Source organism: Lacerta agilis, chromosome 16 (assembly GCF_009819535.1).
Source record: "Lacerta agilis isolate rLacAgi1 chromosome 16, rLacAgi1.pri, whole genome shotgun sequence".
In the NCBI taxonomy this organism is placed as follows: Eukaryota; Metazoa; Chordata; class Lepidosauria; order Squamata; family Lacertidae; genus Lacerta; species Lacerta agilis.
Window position 1 is genome coordinate 4517094 of NC_046327.1, and position 24453 is coordinate 4541546.

The 24453-nt window shown below is 44.8% G+C and overlaps 1 protein-coding gene across 7 annotated transcripts in view; it reads right to left on the reverse strand.

Annotated features, from left to right (window-relative positions):
• The window catches only part of ELAVL2 (ELAV like RNA binding protein 2), a 153448-nt gene extending 130939 nt beyond the window's left edge, over positions 1 to 22509 (reverse strand). For 4 of the 7 annotated variants that reach the window (XM_033173130.1, XM_033173129.1, XM_033173124.1 and 1 more), the window contains exon 1: positions 22409 to 22508. In XM_033173130.1, the coding sequence (XP_033029021.1) occupies positions 22409 to 22422 (14 nt within the window). In that variant the 5' untranslated portion in view covers positions 22423 to 22508. Of the gene's footprint in view, positions 1 to 22408 lie in introns of all 7 variants that reach the window. The other 3 variants (XM_033173126.1, XM_033173125.1, XM_033173131.1) reach the window with 2 other exon arrangements.
• Between the last annotated feature and the right edge of the window lie 1944 nt (positions 22510 to 24453).

Sequence of the window (24453 nt, forward strand, 5' to 3'; positions counted from 1 at the left end):
ATCTCACGCCTAGACTCGCGCTGCACATGTTGGCAACAAGTTTAGGAGTTGCGAGCCTGACTAAGCAACTCTTTTCTTCTTCTTCTTCTTCTTCTTCTTCTTCTTCTTCTTCTTCTTCTTCTTCTTCTTCTTCTTCTTCTTTTAAAAAAATTAAAATGATGATGATGATGATGTACCCTGAATACAAATGAGCTTTCTGCTCCCCCCCCCCCACATACACTCCCCGTGAATGCTTGGTGTGTACAAAGGCAGTTGCGAAGAAGGGGTTGCTTTAAAAAAATTATTCTTTCCGGGCAAGGGCACGAGCAATCTCTTAACTTCTTGAAAGGGAAGATAAATGATCGTTATTTGAATTCAGATTGGAGGAAGCCATCTGCTTGCTTTCTCGTTGTTCTCCCTCGCCCATTTGCTAGGTTATTATTTTTTAAGGGTGTGGGGGAGGGAGACGGGGGAGTTTCTGGCTTGCTGCTTGCGGGCAGGGGGTCCCTCTCTCTCCCACCCCCACCCCACCCCCGCTTCTCTGCAACTTGGGCGCGGATACATGCCGCAAAGCCATGCCTATCACCCAGGCGATCAGTCCCATATATCTCTTTTCTCTCCCCGTCTCCCTCCCTCCATCCCTTAGTCTCTGTCACTCTGCAACCCCCCGCACCTCGACCCAGCCACCCAGCCACCCTCCCCCTTTTGTGCTCGGATCAAACGCCCCGCACAACAGAGAAAAGTGACAGCAGCAGGCATGGGTAACAAAGCCACAGTTTGTACCGAAAGACAGACCGAGGCCCGGAGAGACACGGCGGCGAGAGAAACAGCTGTCTTATCAGCGCGCTGCAGAGATGGAGATGGTTCTAGAGGTCTTCGACAGATAATCACTTGAATGGGGCGGCGGGCTGAGCAGAGATGCGGCGGGGGGGGGGGGAGGGAGGTGGAGAAGGATGAGGGAGGCGAGCTTGCGATGCGCCAAACTTTCGCCTCCACAAGGCCATCCCGGTGCTGTAAGGGAACAAGCAGCAAGCACAGACCCAGCTGCGTTCTGCTCTGGCAATATAAAGCCCTCCCTTCCCCCAACCCCAAATATATGCTCACACGCACCTGCTGCGCTGTATTCCAGCGCGTTGGGCTACATGACCCCCGATCCTACAATTCTATGATATTAAAAAGTTGAGATGTGGGGTTAGAGAGCAAGTTGCTGGCAGGACACTTAAAGGAACGTAATTTTATGCAATGCCTTTCCACTTGCATGGAGAGAAGGGGCTCCGGCGAGCCTTGATTCAGGAGAGAGAGAGAGAGAGAGAGAGAGAGAGAGTCAAGAAGCCAATATTCCTTGTCCTTAAATGGCCCCTGGATTAGGAATGGAATAGCGGAATCTCCTGTTCTGCTGGAGACAGGAGTCCCTGGCCGCAACAAAATTCATCTTCACAACTGCACTGTGAGTTCACGCATAGCACCATTCCTTTGAAAGACAAATGGGGACTGCATGTTGTTGGGTGTGCACGTGTGCTAATGCAGTTTGTCAAAATAAAAGGCCCCAATAAGTTTAGGTGTTGCGTTGAAGATGACTTCTCTCCTTATACCGCACAGAGACACAGACACTTCATCTCCCAGGGATCATAAATTTGCCAACTCCTCTCTGAAGGTGGGGGGGGGGGAAGAGCCTGACTAATGAGCTTTGGAATAATTACTGAATTGGTGTAAGAAAAATGAGCCATATGTTTGTGTAAGCAACAAATCCTGTTGGAAAGGCTAATGGTGTCAAGCTCTTCCCTGCTTTAGCAGAGAAACGGGATCCTGTTGAAATGAGACTTTGTTTATTTAGTTGAAGATGGAAAGGTTGGAGAGAGTGGTCTAGCAGGTGAAAGTTGCCGCTGCGGATCTCAGCCCCTCCCCTAATAATATATGGGGCAGCCACCAGTGAGTTCCTATTTCTCAGACAATGCACCTTGAAAAGTAATATTGCAGGCCTTACAGCCTTGTTGTTAAGATTGCTGCGATACACTATAATGGAACATACCTTTTCAAAATCTAGAACAGAAAATATTTTATGGTTAGGCAGCCTGCATAGCTGGGGATTTCATAGGATTTATTTTATCTTTTAATGTCTTCACTTAAATTTCTAAATGCACACAACCAGCCTTTTATGACTTGTTCACTAATCTGGTCACTCTAGACCAGTGTTTCCCAAACTTGGTTCTCCAGCTGTTTTTGGACTACAATTCCCATCATCCCTGACCACTGGTCTTGCTAAGTAGGGATGATGGGGGTTGTACTTCAAAAACAGCTGCAGACCCAAGTTTGGGAAACACTGGTCTAGCTATTTATTTATGTACAATCATACCTCTAGTTGCGTTCGCTTCATGTTGCGGATTTTCCGGTTGCGAACACGGCAAACCCGAAAGTGTATACTTCTGGGTTTCGTAGCGCGTCCATGCGTAGTAGTGTTCTGCACACTTCGCGCACACGCAGAAGTGTTCTGTGTGCTTCACGCACGTGCAGAAGCATCCTACACACTTTGTGCATGCACAGAAGCACTCTATCGCACTCCACACTTGTGCAGAAGCGCCGCTCTAGTTGTGGAATTTTTGGGGTGTGAACAACACCCCGAAACAGATCATGTCTGCAACAGATCATGTCTGCACTGTATATAAAACATCTGGTCGGTGTGTGTGTATACTAGCTTCCTACTACCATTGGCCCTATCAGCATGGTCAGAAGTCAGGGATGATGGGAATTGTGGTCCAGGAATGTTTGGAGAGCCAAAGGTTAGCCACCCCTTCTCTAAAAATGCACGAGGCAGCAAATAGCAATAAGTCAAAGCATGCAATAAAACAGAATGCCTAAAAAATACCAAACAGCAGAACACACCTACACAAAGTACAAGGCAGCTTTTCAAACAACCAGGTATTTTCAACCAGTAAAACCATTCAGCTCAGCTTAAAAACCAAAGTCTTCCTATACAGGAAGGATGTTCCCATCCAGTGGAAATCCATTTAAATGGGGGTCAGACCAGCCTCCTGTGGGAGAGAGTTCCAGAGGCTGCATATGGCCAGTGAAAAGGTTCTCTTCCTGGTTTCAGCCAGGCATACTTCTGCAGATGCTGGGATATACAAATGAGCTGAACGAAAATGTGCGCCATGTGTCACAAAGCATTTGGCTCCTGCTTTGGTGCCCGTGGTTTACTGGGCGCAGGCAGAGTTGCTACCAGAAGATGAAATCCCAGCAGTGGGTTTCATAGCAAATGCTGGGGAGCCATCGACACAGGTGCCTGTGAATTGACACCTAAGCATGCAGCCATGTAATTTGTGTGACGTTGTCATTTGCACCGAACAGCATAGTCCTGCATTTTCAGGTCCACTTCGATGGCATTACTCAGTGTAAGGGGATAACAAACAGTAGGTGACTTCTGTCACTCTGGATCAGAATCAATAAGAATGTTCACAATTATCATTTTGTTTTCCTAATATTCCACCGGGTGGGGACGGCATGCTCTATATTTGCCATTAGCCTATGTCAAAAAAATGTGCACCCAAGAAAGGGAAAAGGTGGCTGTATCTGAGGTATTAGCTCCCAGAACTACTTGCAGAGGAAATAAAGGAAAAGATAATCGCCTGTCCACAAATGAGTAGATACCAATATTTATTTACAGAGCGACAGTAACTTCAAACAGCATGATATGTAAGTCTAATTTGCTTGCCTTTTATGCTGTTTGATACATGCTCTTTGGCGCTAACTGACTTGTATACCAAGAGCGGAATGCTCATTCATTACAACTGGCTACAGTTGTAGCTCAGTTTTTGTTATAGCAAGGTAGTTACCTGCTCAGCATGCAAAAGAAGAAGAAGAAGAAGAGTTTTGATTTGATATCCTGCTTTATCACTACCCGAAGGAGTCTCAAAGCGGCAAACAATCTCCTTTCCCTTCCTCCCCCACAACAAACACTCTGTGAGGTGAGTGAGGCTGAGAGACATCAAAGAAGTGTGACTAGCCCAAGGTCACCCAGCAGCTCCATGTGGAGGAGCAGAGATGCGAACCCGGTTCACCAGATTACAAGTCTACCGCTCTTAACCACTACACCACACTGGCTCTCAAAAGTTTCCAGGTTCAATCTTTAAGCACCTTCCGGTAGGGGTGGAAAAGATTTCAGCCTGGTACCTTGGAGAGCTACTGTGAGTCTGGGTGTAGACAATACTGACCTAGATAGACCCAAGGAGACGGTTTCCTACGTTCAGAAAACAACAAATAATTACTCTAAGATGTGACAGTAAACCCAAGGTACAACAGATTTGTAATAATAATGATGACAGTAGAAGCAATTAAAAAAAAACAAAAACAAAACAGAAGTGGTGCACAACCATTGTCAATCATATGGTTACCATTGCTTGTTGCTGTTTGTTAACACTGCAGATCAGTATGAGAACTCATACTGAAATATGCTGAGCATTCTAGCAAGTAAACTCTACGACTCTGAATTATACAGTATGTACCAATTGGGCAAAGCTCCTCCAAGAAAGATTAGGGAGGAGCGAGGAGGAACGCTAACTACAGTATTGGAAAGATTAGCACGCACCTATGATATGAAAAGTTAAAACCAGCCACACGAGCACTTTACAGTATTATCACGAGCATGAGTTTTATGTTTTCATGCAATTATCTAAAGGAGAAAAGAGTGTGCATTGTGGTAAAATATCTCTCCTCTGCAGTAATTGTTCTGCTAATGATACAGAGCTGTAAAATAATGGCTATTGCCCATTGATAGCTACTACCTTTTTTAAAAAATAAAAAAGCTTCCACATTCCTTATATTTGGAGTACTGTGTAATTATATCTTAAGATAATAAGATCACATGCATAAGAGACAGATTTATGCTGTGGACTGGGACATATTTAAAGTACATTCAAAATAACGTTAGGAACAAAAATTATGGTTTTACAGCCTGATCTGAGAGCGCAGGATGGGATGGCTTTCCTGCTTACAGGGCCAAAAGTCCAAATAACCTTTCCTCCCAATTACATATATACATGACTGCATCCGCCATCACTTATGGTGACAACATATGACATTCATACAGTTTTTTATTATCTGTTAGTGTATCTGAGAACCGTAGGCTCAGTCAGATTAGAGCAGTGGTGGTATTTGTGGAACAACTGTATGACCTTTCGGAAGCAAATATCATTTTCGTAAATATACAAAAGATGAGGAATACTTGGCATTTATAGAGTTCGTTTAAAGTGTCCAAAGTGCTTTGCACATATTATCTCGCTACGGGCCTGTAAACTAGGCAACGAGGGGAATCACGCAGATGAATGAGCAGAAGATAAGCTGGACCATGGTTTGAAAACCCACTGCTCAGTTCCCACCCTGAAGCAAGGAAGGGATGGTCCTGGAGGAACGACTCCCTGGAAATCATAAATAAGCTGCTCTTTGTAGATATAGCGGAGTAGAAGAGTAAGCCTGTTTTGTCATTAAGTGCTATATGCATTCCACAGAATCACAGTGTTAATTAATTAATATTAATGTATATCTGCCCATGTGAAGACCACCTGGTGGAAACTTTTGCACATATGGTTCTTAAATGTAAACTATATGCTGATCTCCGCCAGCAGTTCCTAGACCAACTCTGTATTCCCAAATGGAAACCAGAGTAGGAGGTCATACATTTTCTACTATTGGCTAATGATCAGGAGCTCACCAAGTTAGTGGCCAAATATCTTTATCTGGTATTCTGTCGTCGAAACACATTGCAGACGTCTGATCTCCCTGGAAACCCAGAGATGTGACAATAGTCTGCTCTGCCTCTCCTTTTTTGGTAAATTTTCTGTGCCACGGGGGGCAGGGGTAACTCTGTATTGATATGTTGTGGATGTTTGTATGTGATGCCAATAAAAGGTTTGATGATGATGATGATTATTAATGTATGATAACTGTTAACAACATATATAAATTTAAGAAGAGTTTAGGAAAAATACAAAGAAAACCACAGCTCTATAGAAACAGAGCTTTGGACACCCTATCCTGGGGTGGAGAAATTGTTCAGGGGAGGACTAAATTCCTTCAGGGGTAGGAGAAATTCTCCGACCGTTTCTTAGGGCAGGAGCTCAGCAAGAGCTGTGTCACACACAGTTTCCCCTTCCCCTTTCCCTCCAAGGTTTAATTTGAAGCCCCCTTTGCAAGTGGTAGTTAACAACAACAGCTGAGCTGGCCAGCTGGCCGCCATTTTGCCTCTTTGGTTGTCCTCTGGACCTTGTGGACAGAGGGAATGTTGCCAGGCAAAGATCTGGAGAAAATTCACCAGAGGGGCTTTCCTTTTTGGAGGAGGGCGAAAGAAAGCGAAATATCAATTAACTTCTGTAAGATAATTTATGGTACTTAAGTTAACGATTGTAAGAAAAAAGGGGTAATAGCGAATTAAGAAGGAGACAGTTTACCAAAAATGAAAAGAGAACCGTGTAGAGGATGAAGGAAGTCAATTGGAAGAAATGAAGAACTGAAATATGGTGTGTGTGTGTGTATGTGTGTGTGTGTGTTGTTCATTATCTGTTCTGTATAAGTTTTTGTACGTTACTATGGATTATTTGTATTCCTTTGTTTTTCATTTGTTTCTTGTTGTTTTGTCTGGTTTTTGTTGTTGTTGTTTGTTTTTCTTTTGATTGTGCAGTTTTACAAGTGCGGGTGTATATGTTGTAAATCAGGCATGTACAACAGGTAGATTGTGACGAACCGATAGATCACTGGTTCACTGGATGTCTGCGGTAGATGATTGGATCTCCCCAAAGAAGCTGAACAACTGTGGCTCCCCTAAAAAAAGCTCAATATTTCACCTCCTCCCTGAAAAAAACCCCTCCCAAAATGGGTTTTCCTTCTTCTTAAGAAAAGCTCAACAACTTTGACCTGAACCTCAAAAATGGGGGTAGATCACTGCCAGTTTTTAACTCTGTGAGTAGATTGCAGTCTCTTGGGAGTTGGCCACCCCTGTTATAATAAACTAAAGAAAAAAGAAAAAAAACTGAAAGAAAGCGAAATAAACAACACTCATACTTTTTCATTAGCAAAAAATAAAATAAAATAAATACCTTCAAGTTTCTTCCCAGTGTATTTTGAGTAAATATGATACTAGAGTAAAACATATTGAGTAAATATGATACTTGAGTAAAACATACTTGGGAGCATGTTTCTTTATGTTTGGCAAGGATCTCTCTCACACAGCATTTTCAAGGATGTAGTTTTTAAAATATGGCAGACTTGGGTTGTTTTACCCTCGCAGTAATGACAGCTTTTCCATAAGATGCTTTCTGGTGTCAAGGCTGTAAAGTCTGCTTAAACTCACTTCACTGAAACAGTCTCATTTACTCCCAAGTAACTGGGGTTATAATTAAACTCCCTTACGCCTGTGCCTGAAATTAGTGCACTCACGCAAGGCTAAATAAATGCATTTAGTTTACCTTTTGGATTTTGCAGCAAATCAGTTCAGGTTGATACCCAGATTGTGCAACAAAACTTCCAGTTCCAAGTTTTTTTTTTTTTAATGGCTTTCTGCAGTCACCTTGCATGTTTGTTTGCTTTGCACCTTGTCCACATTGATTTCTGGGTTTGGGTTACTCAAATTGTAGGGATCCAACAGAAAAAAATATATTTTCCTTTTGCAGTTGTTAACCAGTCTCTGTTGCACAACGTTCACACCCACCTCCACAAACTGAGTGTGGGTAATCAATAATCTGTTGAAACTGAATGTGATGCCTTTGTCCAAAAACATGTTTATTCAAGATTTATTGTTTCCCCTTAGCTTGTTCGAAGAATCATCTCAAAATCAGATTGGGCTGATCCAGATTATTTCTGTTTCTGAACACAATTTTTAACAAGCACTGACTCTGCACTCATCATCTGAGGCGCTTCTCTGTGTGCTTCCTTCTCGAGAGGTCCGGAGGGTGGCAACATGAGAACGGGGCCTTCTCTGTATTGGCTCCCTGTTCTCAGGAAAGTTCGCCTGGCGCCTTCATTATATATATTTTAGGCGCCAGGTGGAAATGTTCCTCTCAGTTCTATTTTTCTAGAAAAAGAGGTGCTGCAACTCACCATGAACACCTCCCTCGTTCTCTTCCTACTCTGGAAACCTTTGACAGCTACCTGTAGTGTAATAATTGAACTTAAGCAACTGAAGATTGAAAGAAGCTGTGCATTTACTTCCTTGTTTAGAAGCCCATAACATCCATTAGATTTAGTACAATTTGTGAATAAGTTCACTGTTTCCTGAAAGAACATGACCTCCTGATACAGCATTTGTTTTATCCACGTTTTTCTTTAAAATAAATATTTCTTACTGGTTCAACTTTGGCCCGAGTCTCCAAGTATCTAAGATTTCCATCACACAAAATCCGAAAGATAACCAATGGTGGTTAAAATATACTTAATAGGAATCATGCAGAGTCAGGGGTTCCTCACACAGCTCTTCTGTTCAGGGGAGCCTAGTTAGGATACAAACAACCACAAGAAAGAAGATTCCACCTAAACATTAGGAAGAACTTCCTGACAGTAAGAGCTGTTTGACAGTGGAATTTGCTGCCAAGGAGTGTGGTGGAGTCTCCTTCTTTGGAGGTCTTTAAGCGGAGGCTTGATAGCCATCTATCAGGAATGCTTTGATGGTGTTTCCTGCTTGGCAGGGGGTTGGACTGGATGGCCCATGTGGTCTCTTCCAACTCTATGATTCTATGATTCTGCTTTATTTTTGCTTGAGGGTATTTGAATGCTGAGAGGGTATTCCTGTGAGAGGCAGACTTATTATTATTATTATTATTATTATTATTATTATTATTATTATTATTATTATTATTATTTATACCAAGCCCATCTGGCTGTTTTTCCCCAGCCACTCTGGGCAGCTCCCAACAGAATATTAAAAACACAATAAAACACAAAACATTTAAAACTTCCCTAAACAGGGCTGCCTTTATAATGTCTTATAAAAGTCAGCTAGTTGTTTATTTCCTTGACATCTGATGGGAGGGCTTTCCACAGGGTGGGCGCCACCACCGAGAAGGCCCTCTGCCTGGCTCCCTATAAATTCGCTTCTCGCAGTGAGGGAACCGCCTGAAGGCCCTCGGAGCGGGACCTCAGTGTCCGGGCTGAATGATGGGGGTGGAGCCTCTCCTTCAGGTATACTGGGCTGAGGCCATTTAGGGCTTTAAAGGTCAGTGTCAAGACTTTGAAGTGTGCTCGGAAACGAACTGGGAGCTAATGAAGGTCTTTCAGGACTGGTGTTATATGGTCCCTTATAGATGTGTGTCCATCACCGCTGGGTGTGCATGTTGTGGAAAGGGCCGGTAATTATTTAGTGAGCTTGAGATGCTCTTGAAGACCAATGTGATCTGAAACGTTTCCCCCATTCTCTGCCGAACTCAGCATGCCGGTCGTGATGTGGCTGTTGCCATGCACGAGAGCACAGCCTTGGAATAAATCCTTCCTTTCCAAAATAGGAGACTGGTCTTGTCGCACAACTCATACAGCTTGTCTCCTGGTAAAGGGGTGGGGTGGGGGGAGAGACAGGGTGGTGGAGGAAATCCGCTGACAGCCCTGCTTTTACAGATCTCCTTGACAGGCAATCTTGGGCTTATGAAAAGGTAATGCAGTATTAGCAAGCCCGAAGCAGAAAGGTGTAAGATAAATGGCACGGCCCAGTGGTGTAACTTGTGTAGAGTAAAGTAGGCATCTGAGAACTGTGGAATGGCAGCATAAAGAGTCATGCGAGGCTTGCATGTTGTATATAAAGTGTAGACGGAAGTTGTTTTGGCTAGAATTTTTTTAACAAGCACTGCAAATATTTGGAAAGGCATTACATTGAAGGAGATATCTGGATCTTTCTCTACGTTTTGTTGTTCAGTCTTTCAGTCGTGTCCAACTCTTCGTGACCCCATGGACCAGAGCACGCCAGGCACCCCTATCCTCCACTGCCTCCTGCAGTTTGGCCAAACTCATGTCAGTCGCTTCGAGAACACTGTCCAACCATCTCATCCTCTGTCATCCCCTTCTCCTTGTGCCCTCCATCTTTCCCAACATCAGGGTCTTTTCTAGGGAGTCTTCTCTTCTCATGAGGTGGCCAAAGTACTGGAGCCTCAACTTCAGGATCTGCCCTTCCAGTGAGCACTCAGGGCTGATTTCTTTAAGGATGGATAAGTTTGATCTTTTTGCAGTCCATGGGACTCTCAAGAGTCTCCTCCAGCACCATAATTCAAAAGCATCAATTCTTCGACGATCAGCCTTCTTTATGGTCCAGCTCTCACTTCCATACATTACTACTGGGAAAACCATGGGGCCTTCTCTAAGTTAGTTCTATTAAATTAAGATGATGTAGTAATTCCTACCTCACGTGGCTTTTAACTACTGCAGATATGAGCTACACCAAGGTCAAGGACCCTCAGCCAGCTGCTAGTGCCCCAGAAGTGCCCACCGGTTCTGCCACCTGTCCTACGTCCAAAAGCCCAGGTTTACAAGCCATCCTTAGAAACCCCCCACAACATCCTTTGTTATGCTTTGTTGCGTAATTCCAGGGCGTTGTGGGAAATTTAAAATGGCGGAGCAAGCCGATCAGGCGCCTGGGGAGGTGCATGTGCCCTGTGCCCAGGGGTGGGGCCAGGGGCAGCTGCCCGCAGGGGTGGGGCGAGCCAGGGCAAGAAGCTCCATGGGACCTCCAAGCTGTCTGCCTGCCTCCTCCCACTCAGCCACCCTACAACTGAGGGGGAGTTGGCGGGCGAACCGTTTGGGGCAACGTGGAACCTGCGGGCACCCAAGCCACCGTGTCACTCCCAGGAGAGATGCGTGGTTCGGGCGTGCTGCAGGCCCTGCAGTGAGTGCCACCCAGCATTTTGTCACCCCCCTCAGTGGTGACACCCGGGGAGGCCCGCCCACACCACACCCCTCTTCCTCTCCCCTGCCACCAACATAGGAGAGGTCCCACCTGATGGCACATTGCTGAGGCCCCCCTCTCAGAGCTGGTGCCAGTACCATGAGTCTCAAGTCAGTGGCGTCAGTGTGGCGACCGAATCACTTTTGTAGAAGAGGGAATTTAGGCCAGAGCAGCTATCCATTGTTCCACCTTGTCTGATCTTTGGCTGCAGCCATGACTGGGATGTAGTCCCTGGAAATTCCCCATGAGGGAATGGGGATCCTCAGGCTGAAACAAATCCCTCCAACCGGGGGGTTTAAAGCAGCAGAGCAGGAGAAGACAAGGGGAAACGGTGATGGCAAGTGACTCTGCCCCATGACTCTTAGCATTACAGTGGATGCTTGGGTTGCGAATGTGATCCGTGCGGGAGGCACGTTCGCAACCCGCAGCGTTCGCAACCCACAGCGCCGCTTCTGTGCACGCACGGGTCGCGATTCGGCATTTCTGCGCATGCGCAAAACACAATTTAGAGCTTCTGCGCATGTGCGAGTACCGAAACCCGGAAGTAACCCATTCCAGTACTTCCGGGTTCAGCGCAAGCGCAACCCGAAAAAACGTAACCCTCAGCGTTCACAATCTGAGGTATGACTGTATTTAGAAGTAGTACCCATTAAGTTTTTTCGGGTTAGCCTACTTGGGTTTTACCTCATAGCAGGGCTCAATAGGACACAGGCCCAACAACTGTTTTCAGTGCCGCTGCCAAATCCTAGTTCACCTCCAGACTTTCACTTTTCCCCCCGGGAAGGATCCAATCTCATACCAGAAATGTAGATTTACTTAAAGTGGTTTAAAGTTGCAACAAACCCACTTTTTTTTAACGACTTATATTTTTGCAATTAGGAAAGTGGTTTTTCTAGTTCAGAAAGCTTGACAAAAAACAGAGTGGACATTGCATCACCTCAGGCTAAGTTTTGTGGAAGCCAATCAGGATGAATGCTCAATAAACAGGCCCTCTAAGGTGCAATGGGGAAAAAGAACTGACAGTGTTCCTGAGCAGACCCAAAGTACATTTCTCTGCAATGAGTCCCCACTTGGGGAGGAACAATGAGCATAGAATCATAGAATCATAGAGTTGGAAGAGACCACAAGGGCCATCCAGTCCAACCCCCTGCCAAGCAGATCAGAGGGTCATGTTTTGAGATGGTCCTCTCTTCTCTGAGAAATCAAACACTAGTTTACTTAATTCATTTTAAAAAAATGTCTGCATGTTGTTCAGTCTCCCGAGCAAGATTTGACAAAATGGAGGAAGCCTGATGTGCTCTAAACTATTCTTCACTTGCAGGGCACTTTCAGACTGTGACTATTTTTGGGTGAGATTCAATCAGACACTTGGAAATTCAGGTTGTACGATTGTAGCTGATTGGGAGGCCTTGCACAAACACACAAAAACCCTACTAATCCCCCCCAAAAAAATCAGATAGGGAAAGTAATTGGCGAGTTAGATCATGTTTGCTTTGACATAAACAAATCAGAACTTGGAAATATCCAACACCATCTCATCTCCCTGCAAGCAAATCAGGATGGGTTGTCCTGAAATACTCTAAAGTATTCCGCCTGCCAACCCCTGCATCTCTTTTCTTTCCTCCGACTCCCATAATGATGCGCTGCTTACTATAATGCAACTTCCAGCAGAGCAGGCAGGCAGGGAGATGTGTTGCAAAACATCTGTCAGTCTGCTCTCATAGCCATATCCATGAGGTTGGGCTTAACAAACTGTCTCTTCTCCCTTCCTTCCTTTCTTTCCAGAGATGCTGAAAAAGGGCATCTGTCCTGCAGTATTCTTGGCTGGCCTACATTCTAAGCTGATTCAGGGTTCTCGACTCTCCAGTGGAAAGGTGGAAAGGGCTATAGGCTACAGTTCCTCCTCCTGGAAATTCCCCCTTAACACCCCCTGTTAGCTCAATAAAAGCAGTGTTTAAATAACCAAAGTGCCTTCATTGAACTATACTTGCCATTTCCCTCCCGCTTCTTAGTGAGATAAAATAGGGATAATTACAAAGAGGGATGAGCAGGTTTAATGAAAGCCAGTTTCTTTTTGGTATATTCCTGAAGCAGCAATCATCATCTGTTTGGCTTTTGAAGAGCAACAATTATAATCACTTAAAACCCCCAAGGGGAACAAAAATAGAATTTAGATTAGCATATAAAATATACAGCTGGATTGGGCAAGCTTGCAAAAAATAAAAAAAAAATAAAAACAAAAAATTTGGGAAGATCAGTCTCATTTGAATGCTATTCAGTATCACAAGCAAACTGAGTTCGAGAGGATTTCACATGCATCTTTCTCCCTTTAATAATAAAAAAGTAGGCAACATTTTGAATGATTTTCCTAAATAACAGGACATGCAAAGCAGCTGAGCTTGGAAAAGATACCCTAAGGCAGCAAGGCTATATCGAAGTGGCAGGATGCAGCTCAGTGGCAAAGCAGATACTCGGTTGCAAAAAAGTCGCAGGTTCAATCTCTCAAGCGATTTCAGGTAAAGCAGGAATAAGACTTCTGTTTGGTACAAGGAGAGCTTCTGCCAATCAATGTTGGGACCCAACTACTAGATGACAGTGTGACCTAATCTGTACTACCATCATACAAATACATTTTTTTATATTAAGAAACGAGACCCCAAATGCATGTTTGGGCTGACCTAAAGGTGAGTCTTGGGTCTGTAAAAAGGCAAAGGCTACTGACATAGACATTACTCAACAAGACTCCACACAAGGCAACCTCCTATGTTCTAACTACAAACATCCCTGGGTGGATGTGCAGAAGAAAAATCCAGGACATAATTCCCGACATATGGCAACCCTGATTTACTCAGAGGAAAAGGATATTATGATCAGTGGAGCTTACTCCAAGGAAGTGTCTCTCAGTGGGCAGCCTAAGTTTCTAACATTTTCTAAAGTGGTGGTTCCCAACTGGTGGTCCACGGATGCCGGGGGGGGGGGAGGGAGTCTGCACAGTGGCGGAGCAAGCTGATCGGGCGCCTGCGCCCAGGGGTGTGGCCAGCCACCTGCAGGGCATGGCGAGCCAGGGCAGGATGCTCCATGGGGCTTCCGAGGAGTCTGCCTGCCTCCTCCCACTCAGTCGCCCTACAGCTGAGGGGAGGCAGCGGGCAGACTGTTTGGGGCAGCACGGAGCCTGCGCATGCCCGAGCCACTGTGTCACTCCCAGGAGAGATGTGTGGCTCAGGTGCGCTGCAGGCCCTGCAGTGAGTGCCGCCGGGCATTTTGTCACCCCCCTCAGTGGTGACACATGGGGCGGACCACCCCCATCGCACCCCCTTCCTCCGCACCTAGGTCTGCATAACCCACCCAGGGGGTCTGTGTCACCATTCACATAAAATCAACATTTCAAAAGTAGGGGGTCCATGGCTTGGTTTTTGGAAAACAGGGGGGTCTGCAGTACTTGGCAAATTGAGGCCCATGCACAGTAAGTAAGAAGGCAATCATTAAGATGCTCTACAGACCAGGGTCCCATGGACTGCAAAAAGATCCAACATATCCATCCTTAAAGAAATCAGCCCTGAGTGCTCACTGGAAGGGCAGATCCTGAAGCTGAGGCTCCAATACTTTGGCCACCTCATGAGAAGAGAAGACTCCCTAGAAAAGACCCTGATGTTGGGAAAGATGGAGGGCACAAGGAGAAGGGGGCAACAGAGGATGAGATGGTTGGACAGTGTTCTCGAAGCTACCAACATGAGTCTGACCAAACTGCAGGAGGCAGTGGAGGATAGGGGTGCCTGGCGTGCTCTAGTCCATGGGGTCACGAAGAGTCGGACATGACTAAATGACTAAACAACAACAGACCAGGGTGGTGAGCAACCTTTTTTTCAGCTGCATTCGCCCATGGGCAAACTTCTGATGGATAAATGACAGGGGTACTTTGGGACAGAAGTGGGCAGGGTAACTGATGTGACTCTTGCAGTAAGTGAACAAATGTATAGGGTGAGATCCTGCACATTTAGGGGATCCTCTGTCTCATTGTACTCTTCTGTTCCAAGCACACAGCTGCATGGGAAAGATGCCATGATAACTCAGTAGGTATCATGCATGGCATTAGTTTGCAGTGAAAACTATGCAAACACAGACACAGACACAGACACAGACACAGACACACACAGACACAGACACAGACACAGACACAGACACAGACACAGACACAGACACAGACACAGACACACAGACACACAGACACACAGACACAGACACACAGACACACAGACACAGACACACACAGAGACACACAGACACAGACACAGACACACTTTGTCTTTTTATAAAGAAAACAGTAATCAAAAAGTTGTGTTTGAGAAAGCACATAGCTGCCATCTTGCTTAACATTAAGGTCAAATTAAAAAGGGCACAGCAAGTTCCCTCTCCCCCCACCCCCACCCCACGCACATACACACTTTTTTTGCCGGGCTCCCTTGGCCATCTGTTTCATATTTCACATTCACAGAACAATGCGATGCACTGTAGCATGCAAAACCCTATCAATGCTTGCTCAGTTTAATGTGAAATCTAATTGCCTGCTTGCTAAGAAACAAGCCAACACAAAGTGTGGGGAGGAATTAAGTGCAAGGACATCGTTTGCCGGTCGACAGGGAAATTGAGAAAACTGGATATCTCTCTCCACAACATGTGTCCAAAACAGCATGGTTAGCATAGATGACCGGGCTTGTGCTTTCCTACATGAAAGACATCGCTGCATTCTTAGAATGCACCCACCAGGACGTCAGAGCTGGTCATATTTTTAGAAGAAAATGCTTGACTTGCTAACAAATGGCAGTCAAAAATAGATTCCCCCCTCCCCCCCCTAAAGGAGGACAACTTTCTCAACCAGCCACTCCTCCAGAAGTACAAGGACCACCCTGTTTGGGTGATTTGCCTCTTTTTTAGGGCCGCTAAAAAAATTAAAATACTTGACCATGGGGCAAGACGGCTCCTGTGTCTGTAAGGGGTGGGCATAAGAGAGCGTTTAAGTGGGGTAGGGAAAGCTGTGCTTGCTGGAATCACTTATTTGCACAACATCCTTCTCCCTTGCTACCAGAGAGTTCAATGGAATTTACCCCCGCAGTATGTATAGGTCTGCAGTCTAAGTTAATTTTGTTTTTGGTTCCAGCATTGGAGGCATTTAGGGGGGGGGTGAGAAAATAAAAATCCTGCTGTGAACCCACATGTGATGGGGTAGTTTGCATTTGCCAGCCTGAGCTCCTTTTGGGAGAGCGGGTAGGAATGTACCAGAGGAGAGAGTTTTGGATTTGATATCCCGCTTTATCACTACCCGAAGGAGTCTCAAAGCGGCTAACATTCTCCTTTCCCTTCCTCCCCCACAACCAACACTCTGTGAGGTGAGTGGGGCTGAGAGACTTCAGAGAAGTGTGACTAGCCCAAGGTCACCCAGCAGCTGCATGTGGAGGAGCGGAGACGCGAACGCGGTTCACCAGATTATAAGTCTACCACTCATAACCACTACATCACACTGGAGGAGGGTGGGATATCAAATTTAATAATGAACAAAGTGGGGTGCCAATTTTTCAGCCATCTCACTTCTTTTCAGGAAGACATGGCTGAGCCTGGCCTAAGCATCTCACATATTTCTTTTCCTTCCATGATGGTCATTGGATGGATCAAGCATAGCTGTGGACTTTCCCCCCTTTTAAATGGAAATTCCGTATTCCGAATAGGATTCCTCGCAAGAAAAGGGAAAAGTTGACAGCTATGGTATCAAGTCATAGGCTCTACACATTGAGCGACTAGGGGAGAGCAGTGTTGCACTTGGAGTTTGCTTGTGGGCTTCTCAGAAACATATTTGCTTTTTCATAGGCTGCCAAGCTAACATCAGTTCTCAAATATTATAACTAGCAGTTCTAACATCGACTCAGCTGTCTCTTCCAGGATATGTGCATGGATCATTGGAAGGTGTAAGTATCTTTTGTCACTCTTCCTGTTGCAGGGGGTAGGACTAGATGACCCTAGGGGTCCCTTCAAACTCTATAATTCTATGATTCTGTGATCTGGTTGGCTACCAAGAGAACAGGATCAGGACCAAATTTTTTGAAAGAATTACGTTCTTTGAGCATGTCATCCTGTAATGCAGGGCTGAGAACCTTGTTGTCCTCCGGATGATGCTGGACTCCCAGCCAGCCCCAGCCAACATTGCCAATGGTTGTAGACTTAATCTTTGCATTCCATTGCCATTTACCCACAACGTTTACATTCCCCAACACCACTACATTTACATTCACATATGTGTGTGTATTCCTGCCAACCTAGCAGTTTGAAAGCACACAGTGCAAGTAGATAAATAGGTACCGCTCTGGTGGGAAGGTAAACAGCGTTTCCGTGCGCTGCTCTGGTTCGCCAGAAGCGGCATAGTCATGCTGGCCACATGACCTGGAAGCTGTATGCCGGCTCCCTTGGCCAATATAGCGAGATGAGTCGTCCACGACTGGACCTAATGGTCAGGGGTCCCTTTACCTTTATGTGTGTGTATGTGTGTACAACACCCCTGACAACTGAAGATCACACTCCATACATCTGATGAAGTGTGTTCTAGTCCACAAAAGCTTAGATAACAATCAAATGTGTTAGTTGTTTTTATTTTTGGTATGTATTTTTGCTTTATTCATAACACTAACCTAGATCATCAACAGGTGGGTAGCCGTGTTGGTCTGCCATAGTCGAAACAAAATAGGAAATTCTTTCCAGTAGCACCTTAGAGACCAACTGAGTTTGTTCTTGGTATGAGCTTTGTTCTTGGTATGAGCACACGAAAGCTCATACCAAGAACAAACTCAGTTGGTCTCTAAGGTGCTACTGGAAAGAATTTCCTATTTTGTTTCGATTAGATCATCAAGACATGGCAACATTTCTACGTTCCCTCAGTGAATGAAATATGTGAAATAACGCAATCTCCTTCAGCTTCTCTTCTTTACTCTTGTGCTTTTTAGGTGGGGGGGGGGAGGGTTTTGAAAAAGAAATTTTAGAAAGATGCAACCATACCATTTTTTGTTTGTTTGTTTCTGCTGCTCATTTTGGCTTCCCAAGCATCTGTTGGGAGCATAGGGCTGGTTTTTCTTTCTGGTTGGTTAGTTGCTCTCCTGGGTACTGAAACGCCTTTCTGTGCAACTGCTGCACAGGTGTAATTGCACCATTTGCACAATTCTGCAAACCTCCCATTTTTGGACACGATAAATCACACAAAACTCACACCCCTTTTACAAAAATCATAAAAAAGGATTTCACAGTTTGCTTGTCACTTCCTCCTCAAGAAATTATTTCCCCCCCTCCACAATGAGTGCACCATTTTGTTTTGTTTTGGCATATGCAGAATAAGGGTAAGTTTTGGCTCCTTTCCCACATTGTTGTATAAGAAATTTCTACAGCTAGGAATCATCTCAGGGATAGTTTCCTACACCATGATTGCCATGTAACACCAAGTGAGGCCCTTCCCCACCTCCCCTACCCTTAACCTTAAATTGAAGCTTTTGTATTTTGAGATAGCAAGACATCTTCCCCAAATCTTGCAAAATTTGCACAAACAGGAGAGTAGCTTCCTACTCACTAACCAACTAGCACCAACATCTCAACTAACACCCCAATACTGGCTCAAGAGAGCTTGGTCCAAGAGGAAGGACCTCCTTGAGGTGTCGTTAGTAGTTACCAATGAAAACCTCACCCGCAGTTCATATTGCCATCACTTGTAAACACTATTTGTTGTTCCGAAACCAAACAACACCCTCTCTCTTTGTCACTACAGTGGTACCTCTGGTTACAAATGCTTCTGGTTAAGAAAGTTGATGTTAGATAAAATTGTGTATAAGAAGTATTGTCATGAACGATTTAATTGTTTAAGAATTTTAGGATGTGCAGTTTAAGTGATGAACTATATTTGATTAATTGTCCTAAAGATTTTAAGAAGTATGGTTAATGTTTATGGGAAAAAGATACAAGGTTACCAAAGTATATTGATATTGAATGCAGCCGAGTCTGTGGGGGAGGTCCCTGGTTAAAGAAGATTGAAACTAGAAGGAGATAAGGATAAATGTATGTTTTTGCTTATTTAGGTAGGTATATGTTCTCTTTTGTTTACTGTGATTTTTGTTTGAATTGTTTATTATGTTTTTGTTTTTCTATGTGTATTTGTTATGTGTATTGTTTTTGTTCCTTATGCTGAAAATAATAAAAAAAATTATAAAAAAAGAAAAAAAGAAAGCTTCGGGTTACGAACTCCGCTAACCCAGAAGTAGCTGCTCCTGGTTGCAAAAGGAAATTGTGTGCTGGAGGAGCGCGCGCAGTGGGAGGCCCCATTAGTGAAAGTGCGCCTCAGGATAAGAACGGTTTCGGGTTAAGAATGGACCTCCGGAACGAATTAAGTTCGTAGCCAGAGGTACCACTGTAGATGCTGACAAGAAGTGGAGACATATACAGTGCAGTCTGATGTGCTCCTTGCATGTGCTTCCTGTCTTGCAATAATCACAAGGGGTATCTTGCCTTAGGAGTATATGTGTATACTAAATATGTACAGTGGTACAGTACCTTGGTTTGCATACGTCTTGGTTTGCATACGTTTTGGATTACAAACACGTCAAACCCGGAAGTGTGTGTCCTGGTTTGCAACCTTTTTTTGGATTACAACCCATTTTTTTGAGGGGGGGGGGATTACGAACAATTTTTTTTTTGGGAGGCCCCATTGGCAAAAGCGCGCCTGTTTTGGTTTGCAAATGGACGACTGGAATGGATTGTGGTTGTAAACCAAGATACCACTGTATACTAGATTTTCTGCTCCAGAAAAACTACTCCAGGGACCAACATAATAATAATAATAATAATAATAATAATAATAATAATAATAATAATAATTTTATTGTTTCTAACTCTGGGCATTCTTCCAACAGAATATTAAAAACATGATAAAACATCAAGCAAAAAGGAAAAGTTCATCTTGGACCAATTAAGAAGTTTTCTGATGGATGGGGAGATGTGATCAATGTCAAGGCCAGATGGCAGGCCTTTCGTGCAAACCTCATCCCTTTCCAGCACTTTCTGGGCCTATTTGTGAACCCCCCCCCCTTAAAGGAAAACAATGATAATTCAATTTTTGGAGGCAACTCTGGCTTACATAGGGTGGTATTCCAAGCAGACCTCTTGAAATTTATAAGCCTAACATTATTTAGGGCCTACTCTTGAGTAAAACTGAAGACCACTCATATGTGCCTTCTGTAAAATGGACCCGAAGCTATTAAGAATTTTTCAGCATAACACTATTTCAGGGGTGGCCAACTCCCAAGAGACTGTGATCTACTTACAGAGTTAAAAACTGGCAGTGATCTACCCCTTTTGGGGGGTTCAGGTCAAAGTTGTTCAGCTTTTTGGGGGGAGGAGGAAAGCCCCCCCCCCTTTTTAGGTATTCAGGTCAAAGTTTTTGTTGAGCTTTTTTTTTTAGGGAGAATGAAAGCCCTGTCTTTTGGGGATGCAGAGCAAAAAAAAAGAGCTTTTTTTAGGGGAGCCAAAGTTGTTGAGTTTCTTTGGGGGAGCCAGTGATCTACCACAGACGTCAAGTGATCTACCGGTAGATCACGATCTGCCTGCTGGACGTGCCTGCACTATTTGATTTCTTTTTTCCAATGAGGAGCACGGAGGTCTGTTTTGGAGTTGATTTCATTTAAAATATAGGGATGATACAACTTCCCAAACAGAGCCAGCCCAGCCATGAGGCAAAGTGAGGAGATTACCTCGGGCAGCAGGATCTACAGGGGCAGCAGATCTGGCCTGCAAGGAATGCATCAATTACAGCTGCTTGGTGGGGGGGGGGAAGGGGGCAGCAATAGGATGCAATATGAAACCAAAGAGTCCAGCTTCTTGCAACCTGCCTCCATTGAGGTCAGCGGGAGGTGGGTAACTGCAGCCAAATTTCTCAGAGAATCAGTACTGGAAATTGCGAATTTCGGCTTTAAAGTATCAGTTACCTAGATGCATAAAGATGCAGCAAAAGGAACAAGGCACTGAACTAACTTCTTCTTAAGATGGTGTTTCTCAGCTGCTTTGAATATTTCCCTCTTTCTAAACTGCTTCTATGTTTCGGGTGGCCAATGTTTCAAAATCAAGCCCTTTTCCTATGCTTTTTCTCATTATCTTGATACACACACACAATGAGAGATGGTAAACATGTAAACATGGTCCTAATGTTGACACACACATCCTTTTCAGTAATAAAAGTGTAGCTGGCGAGGCTGCCAATCATCCAGAAAGACAGCTAGCCTAGCCTTCTCTTGAGTTTTTAACAGCAGCTCAATCTGCTTTTTTTTGAAGCTTGGGCACCAGTCTTATCTTTCCTAAAATATGCACTTTCAGCTGCTATTAAAGGCGCAGGAGCTAATAAAAACAGTGGGCCGGGAGAAACGAGATGATTGGCTGCACCTCAAACATAACAAGCAGCATCAGCCAATCTGGTGCTCGCCAGATGTTGTTGGACTCCAACTCCCATCAGCCCCCGCCAGCGTGGCCAAAGGTCAGCAACATCTGGAGGGCACCAGATTGGCTACCCCTGGTGTAGGCAAACTGCTCCTCTTGAAAGACCCCGCCCCCGATGCAACTGTTAAGGCAGAGGCCCCCCTCCCCTTCCCGGGACCCTTTCCCGACGCCTCCCCTCCCCATTTAATAAGATCACATATTACCCACCGGGCTGCAAGGCGAGGAAGCAAGTTTGGATGTTGCTTGCCTGTCTCATGCTTAGGGGGACTTCTCTTTCCCTCCGCCTTTCAGCGGTAGTGGAAGCCCACACTAGGCAGCAGGTCTACTCGGAAGTAAGGCCCATTGAGTCCAATGGGATGCGTCGGGTTGCAGCTACTGCGCGGTATTTAGGTAACGCCTTTGGTGTGGCGCGTCAGTTTCGCTCTAGCGCTGAGCTATTGCCGGTTGATGGATGGGAGGGTTAAACACACACACACACACACACACACACAGAGAGAGAGAGAGAGAGAGAGAGACAGACAGACAGACAGACAGACCAGACGTGCAAGGGAGAAGAAGACGGGTCTAGTTTTTGAATGGGAGACGGAGTTCCATTGTTTACTGGACTCTGTTCTCTTCTGGAGCAGAATTCAGAGTACAATCCTCAGGTTGTAGGTCTGATGCTGGACTGAACAGAGACATACATAGAGATATGCAACACATATATTGTATATGCATATATATATGCACATATATTTTGCAAATATATATGCAAAATCCTTTGGCAGGCAGGCAGACTCTACAGCCTTTGCCCTGCATCGCAAGAAACGGCCGAAGTTTCCCCCGGTTCTGTGCACTTTCAAAGAGCTTGGGTGGTTATTCTGAAGCAGTCCCACCCACTAAAGCCTCTCTTACTCCCCCCCCCCCCCAAGAAAACACGACCCGTGGTTCTCTAACGCAAAAGGAGAGAGAGAGAGAAAGAGAGAGAGAGAGACTGTAATAATAAAAAATATATAATAAACGGGCACTTACCATTGCAAGCTCATAATGCTTTGTCACAACCTTTACATAAAAGAAGTCTTAAGAATTTTCTAAGCGCCCGATGCTGGGTGTAACATAAGGGTAAGAAAGGAGGAGAGACCAGCACTTGAAAGTCAATGCTATAATCATATCCAAAACAAAAGGAGAGATAGGTGACCAATCAGAAAGGAAGCAGCAGACCACCCCTCTTCTATCTCCTCCCCACCCCACCCCACCCCCCCAAAAAAGACCAGCCAGAAAGCATTGGGGAGACAGATCCAAGCGATTATCGTCGGGAGAGTGCCTGGTTTTGAAGAATGATAATGAGAGAGAGAGAGAGAGAGAGAGAGAGAGAGAGAGAGAGAGAGAGAGAGAGAGAGAGAGACTGCCCAGTCACTTGTATCCAAAGGCAGAAGTGTGGGGGGTAGAGGGGTGGGGGGGAATAGTCTTCAGGAACTGAAAGCCCATTTCGCTTCACTATCTCTGCTGTAGCTTTCCGGTGATGGATGGTTTTCCTTCAATAAAACACTTTCTGAAGGCAGGCAGACGACAGGACGTCCACCGTTCTCTCTGTGCGTAAAAAGCATACACTCCACTTAGTTGTGGTGCTTTGAAATTCCACTCTCGCATTTTTTGATGTATACTTTTTTTTAAGTGTATCCCTAAAAATGTAATGTGTAAATGAGATATATACATGTTTGGAAACACATGAATCGTGCAGGTTTGAGCCTGGTTAACAAGGAGTAGTTATCGCTTGATGGCTGCAGCACCTCCAATATACCAGGGTTTCTTGGCAGACTCTGTTCAGATGTTCCTCTGTCAGTGGTCATGCAATGGTTCACACATTTGATGGACAGCTGGATGTGTGAACTGATTCCACTGAGGTGATGCGAAAGGTCTGTCTGTCACATTTTAGATCTGTGACGACCCATTCTCACATGCAAAAGAACCCTTTGACCCTGCATCAAGTGACAATGTGCGTTCTTCAGTGTATTCAAGAAGTCAAACAATGCACACACACACACACACACACTTGTGTGTGCAAACTCTCCAGAAAGCCTGGAACTTGCTACCACACATTGTCAAAATCACATTCAGTTGCAAACTTGGGTTTGCTGGCATGTCTTGTGTGGAAGGTTAGTCAGAAATGCAAATATTGAGTCAATCTCTCCAAATAAATAAATAAATAAATACCACACCCATCCAGCTGTGTTTCCAGCTGTGGAAAACCCTCCCGTCAGATGTCAAGGAAATAAACAACTATCTGACTTTTAGACGACATCTGAAGGCAGCCCTGTTTAGGGAAGTTTTTAATGTTTGATGTTTTATCGTGTTTTTAATATTCTATTGGGAGCCGCCCAGAGTGGCTGGGGAAATCCAGCCAGTTGGGTGGCATATTATTATTATTATTATTATTATTATTATTATTATTATTATTATTATATCAGTTCATGTTCCTACCGCAGTTGAGAACTCAACTTCCTCTCCATGCTTAACCCACCAACTTTCAATGCAATCTGAGCTTCACCCCAGCACTTCTGACATCATATCCATGCCCACATTCCTTGGCTCAACAGGATGGCTTTTGTAGGTTGTACTGTTTCATTTGCCCTTATCTTCTGGTATCTGTTCAGCTAGTTCTCCATTGGCAACCCCTCCTTCCCTCAACGATTCAAGCTGAAGGTACACAGCAAAAATATTATGTTATGTAGACTGGGGTGGAGAACCCCAGGTCCAGGGGCCAATCTTCAGACATGCCCCAGGCTTTCCGTGAGTCCTTTGGCCTGTGAGCTGTGACGACACCTCTCTTGCTTGCCTAGAATGAGGGAGGTGCTTGAGTGAGTTGGTCTACGAAGTCTGACTGTATCTAGAATGTAGAATGGTCTGTGTCACATCCATTGCTCCACCCATGTTTGCCTCTGGCCCCGCCCACCACAGCATGCAGTGCCCCCAGGGGCTCCCCGTGCGACACTGCAGCCCCCAGACTGAGGAAGCTTCTGCGTCTCTGATGCAGACCAGGTCACAAGTGTATCTCGTCGAAAATAACCATCACACAG